This window comes from Erpetoichthys calabaricus, chromosome 15, assembly GCF_900747795.2.
Source record: "Erpetoichthys calabaricus chromosome 15, fErpCal1.3, whole genome shotgun sequence".
Classification (NCBI taxonomy): domain Eukaryota; kingdom Metazoa; phylum Chordata; class Cladistia; order Polypteriformes; family Polypteridae; genus Erpetoichthys; species Erpetoichthys calabaricus.
In genome coordinates this window covers 72,225,552-72,246,914 of record NC_041408.2, presented here as the reverse complement: position 1 = coordinate 72,246,914, position 21,363 = coordinate 72,225,552, and the positions used below count along the sequence as shown (strand labels likewise).

General features: G+C 42.3%; 1 protein-coding gene across 1 annotated transcript in view; it reads left to right on the top strand.

Annotated features, from left to right (window-relative positions):
- Positions 1-21,363, top strand: part of b3gat2 (beta-1,3-glucuronyltransferase 2 (glucuronosyltransferase S)) — a 48,819-nt gene that overhangs the window by 18,142 nt on the left and 9,314 nt on the right. Inside the window, exon 2 of the mRNA XM_028821028.2 lies at positions 14,063-14,207. Within this exon, the coding sequence (XP_028676861.1) occupies positions 14,063-14,207 (145 nt within the window). The remainder of the gene's footprint in view (positions 1-14,062; positions 14,208-21,363) is intronic.

The following is a 21,363-nucleotide window of genomic DNA, read 5'->3' as shown; positions in this document are numbered from 1 at the left end:
CACCCCATAATGACAACGTGAAAAAAGTTTACTTGAGGTTTTTGCAAATTTATTAAAAATAAAAAAACTGAGAAATCCCATGTTCATAAGTATTCACAGCCTTTGCTCAATACTTTGTCGATGCACCTTTGGCAGCAATTACAGCCTCAAGTCTTTTTGAATATGATGCCACAAGCTTGGCACACCTATCCTTGGCCAGTTTCACCCATTCTTCTTTGCAGCACCTCTCAAGTTCCATCAGGTTGGATGGGAAGTGTCGGTGCACAGCCATTTTAAGATCTCTCCAGAGATGTTCAATCGGATTCAAGTCTGGGCTCTGGCTGGGCCACTCAAGGACATTCACAGAGTTGTCCTGAAGCCACTCCTTTGATATCTTGGCTGTGTGCTTAGGGTCGTTGTCCAGCTGAAAGATGAACTGTCGCCCCAGTCTGAGGTCAAGAGCGCTCTGGAGCAGGTTTTCATCCAGGATGTCTCTGTACATTGCTGCAGTCATCTTTCCCTTTATCCTAACTAGTCTCCCAGTCCCTGCCGCTGAAAAACATCCCCACAGCATGATGCTGCCACCACCATGCTTCACTGTAGGGATGGTATTGGCCTAGTGATGAGCGGTGCCTGGTTTCCTCCAAACGTGACGCCTGGCATTCACACCAAAGAGTTCAATCTTTGTCTCATCAGACCACAGAATTTTCTTTCTCATGGTCTGAGAGTCCTTCAGGTGCCTTCTGGCAAACTCCAGGCGGGCTGCCATGTGCCTTTTACTAAGGAGTGGCTTCCGTGTGGCCACTCTACCATACAGGCCTGATTAGTGAATTGCTGCAGAGATGGTTGTCCTTCTGGAAGGTTCTCCTCTCTTCACAGAGGACCTCTGGAGCTCTGACAGAGTGACCATCTGGTTCTTGGTCACCTCCCGGACTAAGGCCCTTCTCACCCGATCGCTCAGTTTAGATGGCTGGCCAGCTCTAGGAAGAGTCCTGGTGGTTTCGAACTTCTTCCACTTACGGATGATGGAGGACACTGTGCTCATTATATAGACAGGTGTGTGCCTTTCCAAATCATGTCCAATCAACTGAATTTACCACAGGTGGACTCCAATGAAGCTGCAGAAACATCTCAAGGATGATCAGGGGAAACAGGATGCACCTGAGCTCAATTTTGAGCTTCACGTCAAAGGCTGTGAATACTTATGTACATGTGCTTTCTCAATTTTTTTATTTTTAATAAATTTGCAAAAACCTCAAGTAAACTTTTTTCACGTTGTCATTATGGGGTGTTGTGTGTAGAATTCGGAGGAAAAAAATGAATTTAATCCATTTTGGAATAAGGCTGTAACATAACAAAATGTGGAAAAAGTGATGCGCTGTGAATACTTTCCGGATGCACTGTATGTATAACGTCATATTCTGTTAGCCTGCTTAATGGCTTCTGAACACTGTCTGACAGTTGATAGCATCAAGTCCACTAGGACTCCTCAATCCTTCTCATCATTTGAATTTCAGACTTCCCATTATGTATTAAACCAAACATTTTTACTTCCTATGTGTAATAATTTACATTTAATGACATGTAGTACTTGGGTGTTGTACCGTGTTAGCCATTATGAATGTAGTGAAAAGTCAATGACACCTTTTATTGGCTAACTAAAAAGATTACAATATGCCAGCTTTCAAAGCAACTCAGCAGGATGTAATTATGTTTTGCCTGAAGAAGGGGCCCGAGTTGCATTTAAAGGTGTAAGGTCAGTTTCATATTATCAGAGTCACTTATGGCTTTTATCTTCAGGATGAATCTGCTATATAGAATTTAATGAGTAGCTTTTTTGTTTTAACTCTAATTAGACTATGACATGATATCATAAACCTGGATAAAAAAGCAGAAGAAAGTTCTTCAGGGTTTGTTGGACAGTATTAAGACAATTAAGGTCATGTCACATTAGACGTCTTTTCTTGCAATCATGGGTACCTTGGACTTTGCAAACAAAAGAGGGGCTTGGATGTCTGATGTCTTGTGTTTTACCTTCCATGCCAGAATGTTTTAAAAAAAAAAAAAAAATAAATAAATTTGGGTTGAGATTTGTGGCTGAACTCACCGTACCTGTTAGAGCTTCATACAGCACCAGCTCCATCAGGTAGGACTCTGTCAGATGTCACAAAAAGGAGCGAGCATGGCTGGCTGGAAGGTTGGCACACATGCCTGACGAATGTCAGTCGTGTCAACTGAGATAGTCCAGTGAAGAAATCAGCTACAGCAGTCAATGAGTCAGACATACCCCATGACTAGAAGTTGTGTAGTCTGACATCAGCTTAAGCTGTCTATGACATGTGATGTCACCATGCCAGGGAAGAACCTGAATAAGAAAGCAGAAGAACGTTCTAGTATTAGATAGTTAAACATCCTCTGGAAAACGCAGCAGCAAACCAAAAATGCGGCCACAGACTGTGCAGATGTAATTCATTGAGGAAGGGGCAAACAGCTGACAAATTAGAATTAAGGATTACATTGAAGTCCGATTGTCTTTTAAGACCACTTGGGCATCACCCTTAAATTCTATTTAAACTTCAAAGGCGCACAGTGAAATCAGTGAGTGTGTGTGACCATTTGTGTTGACCAAGCAGAATGAAGTCAATCATTTTGCTGATCGTGTAGATTTCAGCAAGTCACTGAGAGCTAACTGTGACCAGAATGCATTACAAGAAAGTCTTTGTATTGAGTTGTTCGCCTAAGGTGGCAGGATAAATAGGCGTCACTTGTAGAAGCTGAACCGCTGATTTTTCAACACAACCAAATGATTCAAATACATCGAGTATACGGTGGGAGTCAGAAGGTACAGGCCCACATATTTCAGATACTGTACAAGCATGCTGACTTGAGGCAGCAGCTACTGGCTATGAGCAGACACCGACAAGCCCACCCTGCAAGTTTTTTATGTTACTATGAAAATATGAATACAGTACAGTACCCCAGGCGAGTGTCAGATTTTTTTGTTCACATCGGATGTTTGGTCGACTCTCCTGGGCCTCTCATCAAACCCGACCCCAGCCTCTGTTTCTCATCTTAATGTTCCTACACTTTGCTCAACGCTCTGCTCCTCCTCTGAAGGTTTCCTTGTTTCTGTCTTTCTGCTTCCTTCTTGGATTAGTTGGTTTCATTTTTTAAATCGGCAGGTCTTTGAATGGGCGGCACGGTGGCACAGTGGGTAGCGCTGCTGCCTCGCAGTTGGGAGACCTGGGGACCCGGGTTCACTTCCCGGGTCCTCCCTGCGTGGAGTTTGCATGTTCTCCCCGTGTCTGCGTGGGTTTCCTCCGGGCGCTCCGGTTTCCTCCCACAGTCCAAAGACATGCTGGTTAGGTGGATTGGCGATTCTAAATTGGCCCTAGTGTGTGCTTGGTGTGTGGGTGTGTTTGTGTGTGTCCTGCGGTGGGTTGGCACCCTGCCCAGGATTGTTTCCTGCCTTGTGCCCTGTGTTGGCTGGGATTGGCTCCAGCAGACCCCCATGACCCTGTGTTCGGATTCAGCGGGTTGGAAAACGGATGGATGGATGTCTTTGAATTCCTTTGACAAGAAAAGACAAGTTTGCCGTTTCACTGTCTCCATTATTCCACTTTAAGGTGGCTTGAGGGGAGGCGTGTTGTCAGTAGTCGCTACAGAGAGATTCTTGGTAAAGATTAAAGGTGAATAACAAGTGAACATCCTGGGAGACCCCGTGTGTGTGTGCAGTAAAACTGGGATTGGATGGCTGAAAAATGTTTACTTATATGTCAGACTAGCTTCACCTGGGAAATTTGTAAGTCTGTGAGCCTCAGTTATAGTGTTGTCAGTTAACTGGATGTATGAGAAGCACTATGTAACTCACTAAGTACTTTTCTTTATACAATACTTGTGGATATTGTGGCAGACGGCTGGGGCGCTTCCATAGTGGAAGGACCAGGGGAGAGAACATGCAGGGCACTATCTCCGCCGGAGCGTTAGGTGGCAGCACTCCTGGATTGTAGCGGTGCCTCAGATTCCCACAGGTCTTCAATGGGAGTTGGAGTTCGGCACAGTCCTGTTGGGTCCCGTGGGTGGCGCTAGGGGGTGCTGCAGGAGCTGTGGAGACCTACTATGTAGGGCTTCTGCCACACGCAGGAGTAGTTCCGGACCATGCTGATGGGCAACCTGGAGTGCTCCCGGGTGCAGCATAAAAGAGACTTCATTCAAGGAGCCAGAGTCAGGAAGGAGAAGATGACGCTTGCTGGGAGGATTGGAGGCAGCAGACAAAGAGAGACACGGAGGCAGAGAGAAAGAGATGACAAAGCATTGCAAAGTGTGCTGCTTTGTGCTTCTGTTACTGTGTGTACTGTGCTGTGCTGGTGGGAAACGACGGGAAGAGTTTTCTACAGCAGAATAAAAAGTCCTTTTTTTTCCCCCCACTGTACACAAGCCTGGACCTGCTTATCTTTTCTCCATTCTTCATTTGCATGTAATAGTTACTGCTTGTAAATCTGTGCCCCTCTTGATTTTTTTGTAAACATTCCGTCCATTACTTGAGCTGCTCACCTCCACTCTACTGAGCAGCGCTCTTTATCCAACAGCCGTTTCGACCAGAACGCTGGGTCATCTTCAAGTTGGTTAGTAAGTTGACTGCTACTCACTAGTTGTTGATTATTATCAGTATCAACTAGGGGGCTTAGCCCCCCCTTCCCAACAGGGCGTGATTCACGCCAGCCACTTCGCGTCTTTGCCTCTCGCGTTGTGAAGAGGGGGGCTGAACACACGCTAAGGAGATGCAGTCACTCCTCCGTAACCCCCTCTTAAACGGTGATACAATGGGAAACAAATTCATTTTTTTTACCTCCTCTATGCTCGATCAGCTGGCTTGCTGCTGCTTGTGCCGTGCTGCGTGATCTGCATGTCGCGCTGCGATTCGAACATTTAAAGGCCTGTACAGCAGCTGTCCTCCTTGTCTCAAGGAACGTAAAAGTGTCTCTGAGAAAATCGCATCCCGACCCAAGATTTTTTTATATAATAGAGAGATATCTTCGTCAGTTCTGTTACCACTTCCAGTCAAAGTTGAGGGATCCTGTAAGGTTGTCTTGCATGTAGCAGCAGCATCGTTTGAGCAACCTGGGATGGCAGCAACAGGCAGCTCCTCTTCACTAGCAATGCTAATACTAGTGCTGGCGCAAGCAGCGGCTTCTTGCTGCTCTTTAGTAATATTGGTGTTGTCACCAACCACTGTGAAAAAGGTTGTTACCTTTGGCGGTTTTGCTAAACATTTTCTGCTTTCCTCCCTCTTCCTCGTTTTTTTCAGCTCCACCAGGGTAACTTCACTTCATCTTTCAATGTTTACATGAATGAATTCAGTAAACGTACGGTAAGATTGTGGAATACAGTGATCCCTCGCTACATCGTGCTTCGCCTTTCGCGGCTTCACTCCATCGCGGATTTTATATGTAAGCATATTTAAATATATATCGCGGATTTTTTGCTGGTTCGCGGATTTCTGAGGACAATGGGTCTTTTAATTTCTGGTACATGCTTCCTCAGTTGGTTTGCCCAGTTGATTTCATACAAGGGACGCTATTGGCAGATGGCTGAGAAGTTACCCAACTTACTTTTCTTTCTCTCTCTCTTGCGCTGACTATCTGTGATCCTGACGTAGGGGGTGTGAGCAGTGGGGCTGTTCGCACACCTAGACGATACGGACGCTCGTCTAAAAATGCTGAAAGATTATCTTCACGTTGCTACCTTCTGTGTGCAGCTTTTAAGTATGCTGCACGGTGCTTCGCATACTTAAAAGCTCAAAGGGCACGTATTGATTTTTGACTTTGTTTCTCTCTCTCTGCTCCTGACGGAGGGGGTGTGAGCTGCCGCCTTCAACAGCTTTGTGCCGCGGTGCTTTGCATACTTAAGCCAAACAGCCCTATTGATTTGTTTGCTTTCCTCTCTGTTTCCTTTGAAGAGGAAGAAGATATGTTTGCATTCTTTTAATTGTGAGTCAGAACTGTCATCTCTGTCTTGTCATGGAGCACAGTTTAAACTTTTGAAAAAGAGACAAATGTTTGTTTGCAGTGTTTGAATAACGTTCCTGTCTCTCTACAACCTCCTGTGTTTCTGCACAAATCTGTGACCCAAGCATGACAATATAAAAATAACCATATAAACATATGGTTTCTACTTCGCGGATTTTCTTATTTCGCGGGTGGCTCTGGAACGCAACCCCCGCGATGGAGGAGGGATTACTGTAGTCCAATGTAGTGTGGTTTGAGGGTGGAGGCTGAGAAACTCATTATTAGCCATTTGGATGCCATTTTAGAGTATGGATTTATTGAACAATATAATTAATAAGCAAAAAGAAAATAAAAACAAAAAAAAAAACTTTCTTGATCATGAGTCTGAGGCATTTCATGGGACCCTTGGTAGCTGAGGCCCAAAGCAATTGTGTAACTTTGCCTAATGGTAAGTCCACCAATGTCACCCATATTTAGCAAGTGTCTCAGAATTACTGAAAAGAGTTGCACTAAAACTCTGACTAAGGTAAGGGTAGGACATGAGAAGTAGTAATGTACTAAACTACAGGAGTTCATGTTTGAGAATGAGTGCCGTCACAATGTTAAAGTACCGCAAGCTGCAAAATGGCACTCATGATGACGTTATATAATTTCCTTGGAAATCATGATCACTTTTTTTTAGACTGAGGCTTCATCACAAAGATAATAATGATAATATTCAAAGGAGAAGGAAAACATAATAAGGTGCTGAGCTGCATGTAATTACTGCCACTTTACAACAACATCAAGAATAATACAGTGTGGGTACCTGAGCGCCTGTGTGTGGGTGCTGTGATGTCGCTTGTGATTTGTATACGAGTGCTCATCCACACTGAGGGTAACGATCTTTATGTCTGCACCGCCAATGACACCAACAACTCCAGGAGAAGCAGTGGTTTACGTAAATGCAGCTTGTTTTACCATTACCTTACGTGGAATGTTGGGGAAATGCATTAATCTGCAGATCACCTCACATTAGAGCATTCAAAGTTTGGTGAAAAATTTGAGAAATAGTTGGCTGTGACATACCTGAATCATCTCTATTGAAAAGCTGCATTTCCCTGTAGAAAAAAAAATTAACGCTTTCATTTCTGCTGACAGCGCAAATCTTCTTCGAGTAGGTCAGTGGTTCCCATCCTGGGGTGCGAGACGGTGCGACAAAGAGAAAGGCGATTCAGCCAAAATTGAGTGATGTGCATTGTTCAACTTTATTGCGATGTAGTCAGTGTCTTGCACTGCGCTTTCATTTGTAGGTCCTTTATTTTTCTATTATATTTTTATTTTTTGTTGATTCTAATTAAAAACGGATCACAATCCATACAATCGAGTCAAATTTAACAAATCAAAGCAAAATTCAAATCCCCACCCAAGAGAAAGAGAGAGGAGCCAACAACTCTATAAAAGGAGCCAGAAAAGAATGTTAGCCTTTTCCCTGAAATCGAAGCTTATTCTAAAATGTTACTGAATAGATCCTGTCATATTTAAAAAAAACTTTTGAACAGACCCCTCTTAAGTGAGGATTTGATTTTTTTCCAAAAAAAAAAAAGCCACTCAGATGAAGTCGAGGGGCACCACCATGCAAAAACAAAAGTTAACGTCTCGTTTATTTAGACATCTTTAATGTAGTAATGTAGTGAGGAAAAATTATTCTGAGTAGCCTGTAACCAGAGAGCCTGTCTAGCATTTCTGCAAACATAATGGTGGCATGAATTATGGAGTCTGGCTGAAGTATCAAGGCGGTGCTGAACAAGACCTGCCGCCTGTTATAATAAGACACACACTCCATGGATAAAGAGTCACCAACAAGAAGATCAGTATACACAAAATAAAGACGCAGAACTTAAACAGTTGGCCTAATTAAAAGGTGCTCAGTGCCAGTGGGAACAGCAAAACATTCAATTAGAGAACATGGTCGCCTCTGGCACTGTAGAAAGAAAGCTGTGCTTTGAATCCAGCAGACGAGTTTAGTTACATGTCTGCCGCAGCCTGTGTTGTTGTTTTTTAATATAATCTTAACCTGAACTACTGAATGCCAGATTTCACACTGATTTAGAGTGTCATATTTATTAAAACAACAGTTGATTGTAATAATCCCATATTGCATTGATGTCATAGTTATGGTCTTCTCAAATGCCTTGTTCATCCTAATGCATTTCACTACTCTCCATTGTTCTGTTCATTCAGTTTCAGGCCACTGATTAAACCGCTTTCTTTCCAATACTTGTGTTACTATGCTGGACAAACCCTTCAAAACAGTATAAGAAAAATGTTATGCCATTTGCATAACTACTGAAATTCCTAATTTCGTGGAAGTGAAAAGAGTTTTGAAGTCGTACGTTCATCTCCATTACTTTGTCACTGGTCTGGAGTGTCACTGTGTGGAAGAAATTCAATTGGAAATATATTAAAGAAAATTTTTTTTTTTCCTCAACTAGGACCTCTGAGTCAGGAACCGGGCAGGAGGAAACTTGTTCAATGAGTCTTTAATTTCTCTTCATGAAGAGGGAGCACCCTGGTAATGCATTCTGCTAAGGGATAGTGCCCAGAGCAGAGGTGTCAGCAAATGGTCTCAGAGGAAATGCAGACACACACATTTATAGACAAACAATTTGCATAGCAACGGTGAATTAATGCTTACACGACATCTCAAATTTACTCAGATTAGTTCATTAGCTTATACACCCAAAATAAATGTCCCATTGCACTACTTCTTATCCTTTACAATCCTCTTCTTCCTAGTGTTTATCCCGTATTGAGGCAGGGTCTGCTTTTTGGCATACTGTTCTCCACTACTTCCTGTCCAAAGAGCCTTCAGGTGTGGCGTCGGCTTGTTTCAAGTCCTCGTTCAACTAGTCCAGCCATCACTTCTTCGGTCTTCCATGTGATCTTTTGCCACCACGGTTGAAGAGAAGGGCTTTTGTTGGCCACCGCCAGGTTGTCGCTCCGCATCACGTAACCATACCACCGCATGCACATTGTGTCCTTTACAATACTTATCAATACTTCTTGAGTTCAACTCTTATTCTTTTATGGAGTTTCTGTGACATTGCAAAGTTTGACTGGGTACGTGACAGTCAGCCACTTGTTCAAAGCATCATCTAGAACTTTCTTGGTCCTTGTTGTTCACTTGACCTTTATCTGGTTTTCGGATATGCTTGAACAAGCTTAGACTATATTTAACAACCCTTTATTCTACTTCTAAAATAGATGCCATATTTTTAATGTGGAAAGCATACCGAAATGCTTCATGCACAATAACCTTATTACCCCTGAATGACTATGTGATCCCATAATCTGTTTTTTTTCCTCCAATAGGCTTGATACAGTAGTTTAGACAAGCTGGTACAAAATTCTTTGGAATTTTACTTTCTCCTCTTTGGCTCAATGATTTAGCATTTTTTAGATGTAATTAATTTAGACAATTTTGCCGAGATCTGTTTTCACTTTGACATTAACATTTTCTGCCTGATTAAATCCAATATAGTCATGTAGGGTCAAACATGATTCATCAATGTGAATGAACATCAGGGGACAACTCGCTAAAAAAGTGTGTAGTGAACAGTGGAGAAATCTGCTGCTGCCAAGGCTCCGCCCACACGGCTTCTTCTTAAAAACCTCCCCCAATTTCTCCAGTCTGTGCACTTTTATAAATGTCCGGGGTTGCAATATCCCACAAAAATTGTTCTCATGTACAGTATTAGACAAATGAAAAGATGGAGAGGAAGAAGATGAAGAAGAATAACAAAAAGACAGGGAGAGAGCCAAAAAAAAAAAAAAAAAAGTACAACTGATTTGACACTGAAAGCAAATCAGCAAAACAATCTAAAATTGCTGTTATCCATTCAGGAGCCCAGTAGCACACGGTAACTGAAGTGTAATGATGAATCTGTACATCGTAATGTGCGCAGCAACAGAAGAGACAGACAGGCACACACATGCAGACCACTGCAGGTGGTCCCACACATTACACAAGTGCTTCTGTCTGCTGTGGTATCTTTCGGTCATTTTGACTATTGCATCACAATATGGCATATAAAAGTATTGTGGTCTGAGTGGACAGAATATCACGGGTTACGACGCTGTGGCTATTATGGCAGGGCATGCCTGCACTTCCAATCAAACAGTAATTTTAACTTCCTTCTGTTATTCATTTAGTTGTGCAGCCAGAAGGCCTTCTGCTGGTGTCATCGGGCACATTTACTGATTCGGGTGTTTGGGGTACTGAAATCTGCATCTCCGGTGGCTTTTTGTTACCGTATATAAGTTCTCCCACGGATAAATCGGGACTTGATTTTACTGTATAATTTCTGGTATTTTTTAATGTCAGTCGTATAAGTCGAATGTGGAAAGCTCACGCTATTGGTCCAAGGGATTACGATATGCTAACGCCCACCTGAGAGAGTAACCACTGAGCACACGGCCTTTTTTTTCTATGTCGGTGCGCAATGTGCCGTATCAGCGTGTGCTCCTAACCTCTCTCTCTCTCTCTAAGTGACCTCACAGTAATACCCAAACTAATCCAAAGCAACGTTTGCACTGATTTGTGTTTTTCGTATCTCACACCCTCATACACCTTTATCGTAAGATCATCCCTTATCTACGATGGAGCGTTCGATCAGAAGAAAATATGAAGCAGGTTTTAAATTAAAAGTCGTTGAAGTATTGAAAGAAATTGGTAACTGCGCTGCTGCAACAAAATTCAATGTGTCTGAGAAACTGATGTGAGATTGGAGGAGGCAAGAAGATGCAAAAAAAAAAAAAATTAAGTGTCGCATTTTTGAACAGGCGTATAAGTTGGGGTCTGATTTTATGATCGATTTTTCAGGTTTCAAGACCCAACTTATACGTGAATATATACAGTATCTGCTCCCTCTTGACAGAGTGTGACACACTGCTTACTTCAAATCATATTTTCACAATCATGGCTGCCAATTCTTTCAACCTCACATCAACAAATGAACAACAGAAGGCACACACTGTACCATTCACTTTTACCACTGGTCCATTGAGGTCTTTGAATGCCCGTGTATAATCTTCTAATTTTACTAAAAGAGGTCTACTTAATGTAAAGAGTCTAATTTTTACAGAGCCTGTCTAAATGGTAGAGAATTTGACAGACACCTAGAGATGCTTGTAGCACTCGCTAGATGTTTTAAAAAAAAAAAAAAAGCAGGCTTCTGGCCTGCACGCCGGACAGTAACGTTAACCTGCTTACTCCAGAAATAAGATTCCCAAGAGCTGCTTGCAGTCTGGCAGGAAGGGGTGGAAGACCGGAAAGCCTCTTCATCAAAGGCGTCCTCACACACAATGGGCCAATTTATAGCTGGCAAGCAACCTAATCTCCTCATCTTTGGGATGTGCAGAAAACCCACACCACCAACCCTCCATGTAACTGTATACAGCAACCAAGCCTGGGTTTGAAGCCAGGACTGAGGAGCTGTAAGTCTGCGGAAAGATCTGAGCACATGAAAAGAGAATTATAAAGAAAAGTAGCAGAAATGGCACATCCTGCCACCCGTGGAAAGAGGGCTGTAATACTGGATGGGTACTGTAAGCAGAATAGAAAGACAATGAAATGAATAAATAATGTGTGCTCTTACATGCTTCTCAGCGACTTCGATACCTGAATGCTTATTTTTTTTGTACTTACTATGCAAGTCCTTACTGAATTAAATGACATATTTAAGCAGAAAATACTTCCTTATACGCAATATTTCAGTTAACCCTCTGCCATTGTTTTCCTTCCTTTCTTTGTCAAAAACTTCTAACGATTGCTCTTGAGGTTGTATAAAAACTGACCAACAATTAATAAATAGCAAAAATGTCTATAGTTTAAATGGAGGAAACAGCAACCATACACCAAAATGCAGTGACACACTTCTAAACGCACACATCTGTATTCTGCAGGCGGGTGGTCCAAATTGGAGTTCCTGATACATGTTTACTAATATCTGCATTTATTTCCAAATGTTGTGTAGGTAGATGCTTTATGCTGCTTGGTAAAATATGAGTGAGATTGAAAATCGTGAAATGTAAAGTGTCACCTGTAAGCTGTTCATAAATAAGGCTCATTACTAATGCAGCTGATGGTCTAAGCTCGTGGTACACAATTATATCTTCAATGAGATTAAAAAAGGCTCAATAGCATTTACAAAGCCTTCAACGTACAGCAACATAAACTCTCCAAATACACGTAACATGAACAGTTTACAGATACACAGCTCTTAAATTTCATATCTGGAACAGGAAAGTGTGTCAAGAGTTGTCAATAAGACGCCGTTGTATGCAAAGCCACAGGCCCAAATTCCCAATTCTGTTGTCTCTGCGTAGCAGCCGGTGGAGGCAAACATCCGCGCGGAGTGAAACGAGGCTTTCAGTAACCAAGAAGGCACATCGTGACACCCAAACTCCGTGTAGTGCATTCGCAAAGTATTCAGGCGCCTTCACTTTTTTCACATTTTCTTATGTTGCAGCTTTGTGCTAAAATCATTTATTTAAAAATTTCCCCTCTCATCAAATCACAGTCAGTACCCCAGAAAGAAAAACAGAAAACATTTAGGATTTTAGAAATGTTTTTGAATTTAATAAAAAGGAAAGCCTGAAATCTCACATTGACTCAAGTATTCAGACCCTTTACTCAGCACCTCACTGAAGCTCCTTTGCCAGAGATTTCAGCCCGGAGTCTTCTTAGGTCTGACACTACAAGCTTCACACATCTGGATTTGAGGATTGTCCTTTCACACTCTGTCAGGCTGTATAGAGACCATCAGTGTACGCACATTTTCAAGTTTCGTCAGAGACGTTCAATGGGGCTCAAGTCTGGGCCACTCAAGGACATTCTTAGAATCAAGGGAAAGCTGAATGGAGCATCGTACAGAGACATCCTTAATGAAAACCTGCCCAGAGTGCTCTGGGCCACTGACTGTGCTGGTGGTTCACCATCTAATGGGACAATGACCATAAACCCAAAAGGTAGGACAACTCTGACTTGTCTCCCAGTCCTTGCTGGTGAAAAAACAAAAAACAAAAAAACCCCATAGCATGATGCTGGCACCACCACGGGTCACCACTGGAATGGTACTGCACAGGTGATGAGCAGTGCCCGATTTTCCTCTGGGTATGACACTTTGAATTGCGTGACCAGAGACTCAATTCTCTGGTCCTATTGGTGCCTTTTTTTGCAGACTCGCAGCAGGCTTTCATCTTTTACTGAGGAGAGGTTTCTGTCTGGCCTCCATGTCATAAAGCCTGGTCAGTAGTGTGTTGCAGTGATGGCCTTCATTCTAGAAGTTTCTCCCATATCCACACAGGAAAGTGAACTTTGGGTTCTTGGTTACCCCTCATACCATGGCCCTACTCCCATGATTGCTCAGTTTGTCTGGGCGGCCAGCTCTAGCAAGAATTCTGGTTATCCCAAACATCTCCCATTTAAGAATTCTGGAGGTCACTGTGCTACTGGGAACTTCCAATGCTGCAATTTGTTTTTTAATAGCCTTCCCCAGATCTGTGACTCGACACAATCCCATCTCTAAACTCTGGAGACAGTTCCTTCAACCTCAATTACTTGCGTTTTGCTCAGCCTTCTATTGACAGCTGTGTGACTCTCCTAATCATGTCCAATCAGTTGAACGTAACAGAGGTGGACTCCAAACAAGGTGTACAAACATCTCAACAATGGTCAACAGAATGAGGTGCACCTCAGCTAAATTTCAGGTTTCATAACAAAGGGTCCAAGACAAGTGTGTCAATGGGATAGTTCAATTTTCCCCGTTTTCTCTTTTTCATTCTGGGGGGTCCTGAGGGTGGCTCAATGAGATGAAAAAATGAATTGAAATGATATGAGCGCAAGGCTGCAACATAACATAATATGACAAAGTGCAGGGGTCCGAATACGTTATGAAGGCGCTGTAAGGTGGAAAAGTCAATGCAAGTGCTTCTCAATGCTTTAGATTTTTTAAATTTTATATTTTGGGTCAGGTAAGCAGCACCTTATTCTTGAGGTCCACTAACATGCTGTCTGTCTCCTGTGCTTGCAGATGCGAACAACTCAGAAGGTGTCGGTATGGCCGGTGGGCTTGGTTGGGGGCCGGAGATATGAACGGCCTTTAGTGGAGAAGGGCAGAGTGGTCGGCTGGTACACTGGATGGAGAGCAGACCGGCCTTTCGCCATAGATATGGCAGGTAAGTGACTGCAAATGTTAAAGCAGACTGGAGAGACAAATTCCTTTGTTGTGCTAATTAATTACAAAGGCTGCGTGTGATGTTCAGATGTGTGTTTGAGAGGTGCTGCTTACGCTCTTATGTTTCCTTTAATTGTATGCCTCACATATGCAAATGAAACACTAGAAATGCACTTGCTCATCTGCATAACTGCTTTTGCCTTTTCAAGCCGCCAATATAAAGCAAGCTGTCAGAGTAGCAGGAGAAAAGAACACGCTGGGAGGAAGACCTCCGTACTAAAACAGCACATTCTTTTATTTTTTTTTTTACCCTTGTGAATGCCATTTTGGAAGATGAATGAGGAGATCAAAGTCAAGTCTGGAAAACACAGCACTGCTCGTATGTTTTGTATTTGCTTTCTATAATGTCCTACTGTACCCATGTCGGGTATCTGCTTTTTGCTGTAAGATGCCATCTTACATTAGGTTTAATTTTACAGAATTTTTTCTATAGAATAGTTGATTAGGTAACTGATAATCTAACGCAGTGCTTTCTAATCTTAATAAAAAGGGGAGATTACTGTTTTTGTTTTTCCAGCCAAATGTTTTTGAAACACTATTAATAACTGATGTCCTTCCATAAATGAAACCCAGTGCTCGAATTAAATCTACTGTTGTGTTCACGTTACCAATCCCCTCTACTGTCTTTGTCCATTCAGGAGACGACAGCACCAGTCGATTGTCTGTGATGCTTCTAAAAACATAATGAGGTAGTCACCACGAGCTCCCAGCCCAGTCATTGTCATGTTTAAAAGAAACTCAAATGAACAAAGATCAAAATGCAATTTTATTATCCAAGAAGCTAGTAAAGCACGCTACCTGAAGGCGCTTTACAGAGATGCGATAGTTTGCCCTCTAAGAGGTTATAGCAGTTTACTGGATTGTGTTTCCTGTCCATTTTCATTCTTGGCGTTGATGATCCCCACATGCACACGATGAACAAGCATAACTCTAGTCACTGGTACTCTTTAGCCAATGTCCGTTAAACGATGCACCGCTCTCGATTGTTCTTACATTGTCTTTTTGTATGCAGGACTTCCTGCTTGCCTACTCAAACACCAGTATTGTTTTGCTCCCACAATTCCATTTTTATTTATCATTCAGTATAAAAACGTTTAACGTAAATCACTACATCTCCCATCGAGTGTCCTATCCTCAAATATCAAAGAAGTCAGTTCTTACCCACTTTCTTAGATGATTCGTTGTTCAGCCCTAGAATGCTGGGTCACTAGTTGAGGTCATCTAAGGTGGATGGTCCGATGGTGGGTGCTGGATGATCTTTGGGGAGGGGGGGTAAGGGGGGGGCTACTCCCAGAAGTGGTTTGAAAATTCCTTGAGAGCATTGACCACCAGGTAGCTTGGCTACACAATATATTATCATTTCAGGGCAACTATTCCACAACTGCCCAGGTCTATTTGTTGTTGGTGTCCCCACTAGAATAGAAAAAAATTATATAAATAAATCAATCCATTCATCTTTCAAACCCACTTTATCCTGAGCAGGGCCACGAGGAAGCTGAATTCTATCCCAGCAAGCATAGGGTGCAAGTCCATCAGAGTGAATGAACACCCAAACGAGCCAATTTAGCATCGGCGAGTCGTCTAAAGATCAGGTCACATTACGCGACTTTTACAGCAATTCTCAGTCACAGCCTTCATTTACATAATCTTAGTGAGCTGGAGGCAGTTGGTGGCACTCACCCGTGACATACCCAGCGAGTCACTCCACTGTCTTTGGTCGTAGTGGAGGTCTCTGGGTGTATGAGTGCCGACAACCAATGAATGCTAATCTGCAGCCACAAGGAATAAGGAACATGAATGTGTTGGACTTCACAAACAGAAAAGAAGCTCATCTCTCAGATATCTCATGTTTTATGTACCATAACATCCTTGTCATTCCCTCTGCCTCACACAGTGCTACGATTCGGCTTGCTAGCGCATCTTCAGCAAGTTATTTCTCTGTCATCACTGCATTTTTCTATGCAAAGAGCCATTCAGGCCAGGAAACCCTGGGTTTATTGAGACTTTGGTCCATACACTGGATACTTGTAATGTGCCAGCTTTATGGGACTTAAAATCTAAATTTTGGCTTTTCATCTTAGCTTTGATTACATGACTTCTTGTCAGAGAGGATGTCAAACTTGACAACTGACACTGCCGAGGGATGTCGGATTACAAGGCTAGTTGACCGCCAGGTATGTCAAATTATGTGATTACTTTGCAGCACATCGTCACATTTGTATTTTCCGTTAGTCAATAACACGCTGCCTGACAGAGATGATGCTGTACAAACGCTTTACAGGTATGGGGAGTTCAGGTGCACTGTCAGAACACTTTTTGTGTTTTCTATTCTGTCGTGGAATGTAAAACGAGAGACATCAGACAGACAAGCCTCTGATCTGTTTGTCAAGTTTAAACACCCGCATTTCTTATTCCTCTTAGCTGTGTTATATGCACTGTAGTTCAAGATAAGCGCTCATTGGCTCTCAATTCTTAAACACACATACACACAGACAGAGCCCACCCTACGATTTGACACAAAATCACAAGCGGTTTGACTATGGCAGGATGAGTTACAGACCAGCCTAAATGAGGCATTGGGTATGTGCCCCCCACAAGGCACGCAGTTATGGGGACGCACTGCAACTGCCTCCGACTCACGAAGATTACTCTTTTAAGTGAAAAATCACCTAATGTAAGTTGTGCAATGTGACATGGCCTTAGGTTAAATGAATTCTTTGATTCAAATAACGTAACATGTATTTTTAGTGAGGGCCCGGACTCAATGTGCTTATGAAAATCTGACTCGGACAGAGTTGTGACAGGTGTCCCCAAAAAAAACAGGCCAGTCGTAAGTCAAAGTGTGCCAGGCATGGTGTTTTTGTTTTTTCCCCCGAATTGGCAGGTAAAATATTGCAGTGTAATCACAGGCAATGCTGCAGTTTACTAAGGCATGAAGAGAAACAATTGTTTTCATAGCTTTAAATAAACAGTGTAGCTGTCTGCCTTCTTGTAATTAATTGTTTCTCCTTTACTCTGTTTATCGTGAGGGACAGATTAGCAGGGGACAGACCCAAATGAAAACCAGCACAGCATGCATCACATACTATTAAAGTGGCACAAATGGCTGCTGAAGGACGAGTTATAAAGACATGCAAACAGGATTCATAAAGCACGTTCATACAAATTGCTGCCTACCTTTTCATAAACACAGTAATCTTGGGTAATTTTTTTGTAATGGAAGATATTATTTTCTAAATTGGCTAACTACACACAGAAAACAAAATACTTCATTGGTTTCATAAAGGCAGGAATTTGATTCCCAAGTTGAGAGATTAGTTAAGGAAAGCAGCAAGCCCTACAATCGCCAGTCTTCACTCCTGCAGTTTGTCAGGTGCTTGAATTTAAGAAAAAGAAAAAAAAAAAATCGCCTGATGTGCACTGCCTGTGTAAATGCATATTCATGTAGAGATCTGCAAAAAAATAAATAAATAAATAAAAAATCGAGGCACGAATGATTACATGGCTTCAGGTGAAAGCTGGCAATTACAAAATGTAAACCAGTGAACTTCCTCAATTATTGATTTATTTTTGTAATAGAAACCGTGAAGATTTACCTCAGATTTGCTGTGAAATGGTCATGATTGGAAGCTGCTTTTATTTTTCACTGACAGTGCCATCCCTGGAGACGAGCAAAAGGCATTGCAATTACACCGAAGGAACAGCCTGAATCAACCTGCTAGTGCAATCTGACAGTTCTATAAAGCAGTCTGAAAAAGACGGTTCTGGTCAGTGGTTTTGTGTTATGACTCAGTTACACTTTTTTTTCCCCGTTTGCAGAGAATTAAAAATTTGTGCTACTGGAAATTTAAATGGAAACAAACTCTGCAAATGAGTCGAGCTTACACCTACTTACAGTTAATGCTTGGAAGATGCTGTCTTTCTATGTGTATTCCTGTTCCTACGACTCGGTCTTGCAATCTGCAGTCTTGTGCCAGGATCTTTTAGATTCAGTTTTTTCCTCATCAAGCTACACTCAATACCCCTGAATGACAAAGTGAAAACAGGACTTCAGACATTTTTGCAAGTTTATTATATTGACAACAAGTATTCAGACCCTTTACTGGCACCTGAAATCCGACTCTGGTGCTTTCCCATTCGATTGATCATCATCGAGAAGTTCCTACACCTTATTTGGAGTCCTCCTGTGGTTAATTCAATTGACTGGAGACACACGTCTGTCTATAGGAGATCCCACAACCGAGCAAAGACCAAACCTCGAAGGTTGAAGGAACTCCTTGCATTGCTTGGAGACAGGATTATGTTGAGTCACAGATCTAGGGAAGGCTAGAAAATCACCTGCTGAATTGAAGGTTCCCAAATGTACAGTACAGTGTCCTCCATAATTCTTAAATGAAATAAGTTAGGAAAAAAACACAACTATTCCTGGCGTTGTCCACCCTGGCAAACTCAGCAACAGGAACAGAAGGGTTTTGGTAAGAGAGGTGACCAAGAGTCTGATGTTCACTCTGGATGAGCACCAGAGAACCTGAGTGGAGAGAGTGTTCTGGAAGAACATCCATCACTGGAACACTCTACCCGGCTGGGCTTTAGGACAGGATGGCCAAACAGAAGCCTCTCCTCAGTTAAAAAAAAAAAAAAAAAAAAAAAAAAAAGACATGTGGAAGCCTGATTGGAGTTTGCAAAAAGGCACCTCAAGGACTCTCAAGATTGTTAGAAACAAGACCCTCTATCCTGATGAAACCAACACTGTACTGTTCGACATCACTTCTACAGGTGCATCTCAACAAATTAGAATATCATCGAAAAATTCATTTACTTCAGTAATTCAATTCAAAAAGTGAAACTCATACATTATATAGACTCATTACACACAGAGTGGTATGTTTCAAGTGTTTATTTCTTTTCGTTTTGATGATTATGGCTTACAGGTAATGAAAACTCAAAATTCAGTATCTGAGAAAAATAGAATATTAAATAAGACCAATAAAAAAATGATTTTAATACAGAAATGTTGGCCTACTGAAAAGTATGTCCATATATGCACGCAGTACTTGGTCGGAGCTCCTGCATCAATGGATCGGCCTGTAGCATTGCTGAGGTGTTATGGAAGCCAAGGATGCTTCGATCGCGGCATTCAGCTCGTCTGCATTGTTGGCTCTGCTGTCTCTCATATTCTTCTTGACAAGATTCTCTATGGGGTTTAGGTCAGGCGAGTTTGCTGGCCAGTCAAGCACAGTGATACCACAGTCATTAAACCAGGTATTGGTACTTTCGGCAGTGTGGGCAGGTGCCAAGTCCTTTTAGGAAATGAAATCAGCATCTCCATAAAGCTTGTCAGCAGAGGGAAGCATGAAGTGCTGTAAAATTTCCTGGTAGACGGCCGCGCTGACTTTGGACTTGATAAAACACATTGAACCAACACCAGCTGATGACACAGCTTCCTAAATCATCAGACTGTGGAAACTTCACACTGGACCACAAGCAACTTGGACTCTGAGACCCTGATTTCCAAATGAAATGCAAAATTTAATTTCATCTGAAAAGAGGACCACTGAGCAACAGTCCAGTCCGTTTTTTCCTTAGCTCAGATAAGAAGCTTCTGACGTCATCTCTGGTTCAGGAGTGGCTTGGCACAAGGCATGCGGTAACAGTTGTAGCCCACGTCCCAGATACACATGTCTGTGTGTGGTGGCTCTTGAAGCACCGACTCCAGCCGCAGTCCACTCCTTGTAAATCTCCTCCAGATTCTTGAATAGGCTGTGCTTCACAATCCTCTCAAGGCTGCGGTTATCTCTGTTGCTTGTGCACCTTTTTCTGCTGCCATATTTTTTCCTTCCACTCAACTTTCCATTAATATGCTTGGATACAACACTCTGTGAGCAAGCTTCTTTAGCAATGACCTTTTGTGGCTTAGCCTCCTTGTGGAGAGAGGGTCTCAATGACCGTCTTCTGGACAACTGTCAAGTCAGCAGGCTTCCTCAGGATTGTATGGACCATTGAACTGAGAGACCACGTAAAGGCTCAGGACACCCTTGCAGGTGTTTTGGGTTAATTAGCTGAGTGGAGTGTGACACCATGAGTCTACAATATTGAAATTTTTCCCCAATATTCTAATTTTCTGAGATACTGAATTTGGGGTTTTCATTAGCTGTAAGCCATAATCAACAAAATGAAAAGAAATAAACACTTGACATATATCCCTCTGTGTGTAATGAATCTATATACTATGAGTTTCACTTTTTGAATTGAATTACTGAAATAAATTAACTTTTCAATGATATTCTAATTTATTGAGATGCACATGTAAGTGTCATGTCTGGAGGAAACTATGCACCAGTATTCTATTCTAGGCATGAAGCATAGTGGTAGCAGCCTCATGCTGTGGGGTTGTTTTTCAGCAACAGGGACTGGGAAACTAGTCAGGGTCAAAGGAGAGCCAAAATGGGGGAAAGAACAGAGATATCCTTAATGGAAACCTGCTCCAGAACACTCCGGACCTCAGACTGGGCTGAAGGATCACCTTCCAACAGAACAAAAACCCAAACCACAAAGCAAAGACAAAGGACGAGTGGTTCAAGGACAACTCTGGGAATGTTGCCCAGCCACAGACTGAACCTGAACCCAATCAAACATCTCTGAAGAGACCTTAGAGTCTCCATCCAAAAACTGACAGAACTTGAGAGGATCTGTAAAGAAAAATAGCAGAAAATCTCAAAATTCATGTGTGTGAAGAGCATCATGTCATACACAAGAAGACCCCAAGCTGCAATCGCTGCCAAAGTGGCATCAATGAGGTACTGAGTAAAGCGTCCGATAACTTGCCACTCTCCACTTGTAGCGGTCAGGGGACGCTAAGATTCACACCGTCAAAGGTGACTGTGATTTATTTATTTTAATAGAGGAGATCCCAGGAACGTCCCCAGCCTTGGATCGACCCACACACGCTCACAACAGAGACCAATAAAGCACACTGGGAAAGGCAAACAATTAAGAACATAATGAAACAAAATTAACTAAATGAAAACAGTAATACCACCCCCCTGACCCCTTCGGCGATATTACATTTAACATATATACACAAACACCACACAGCA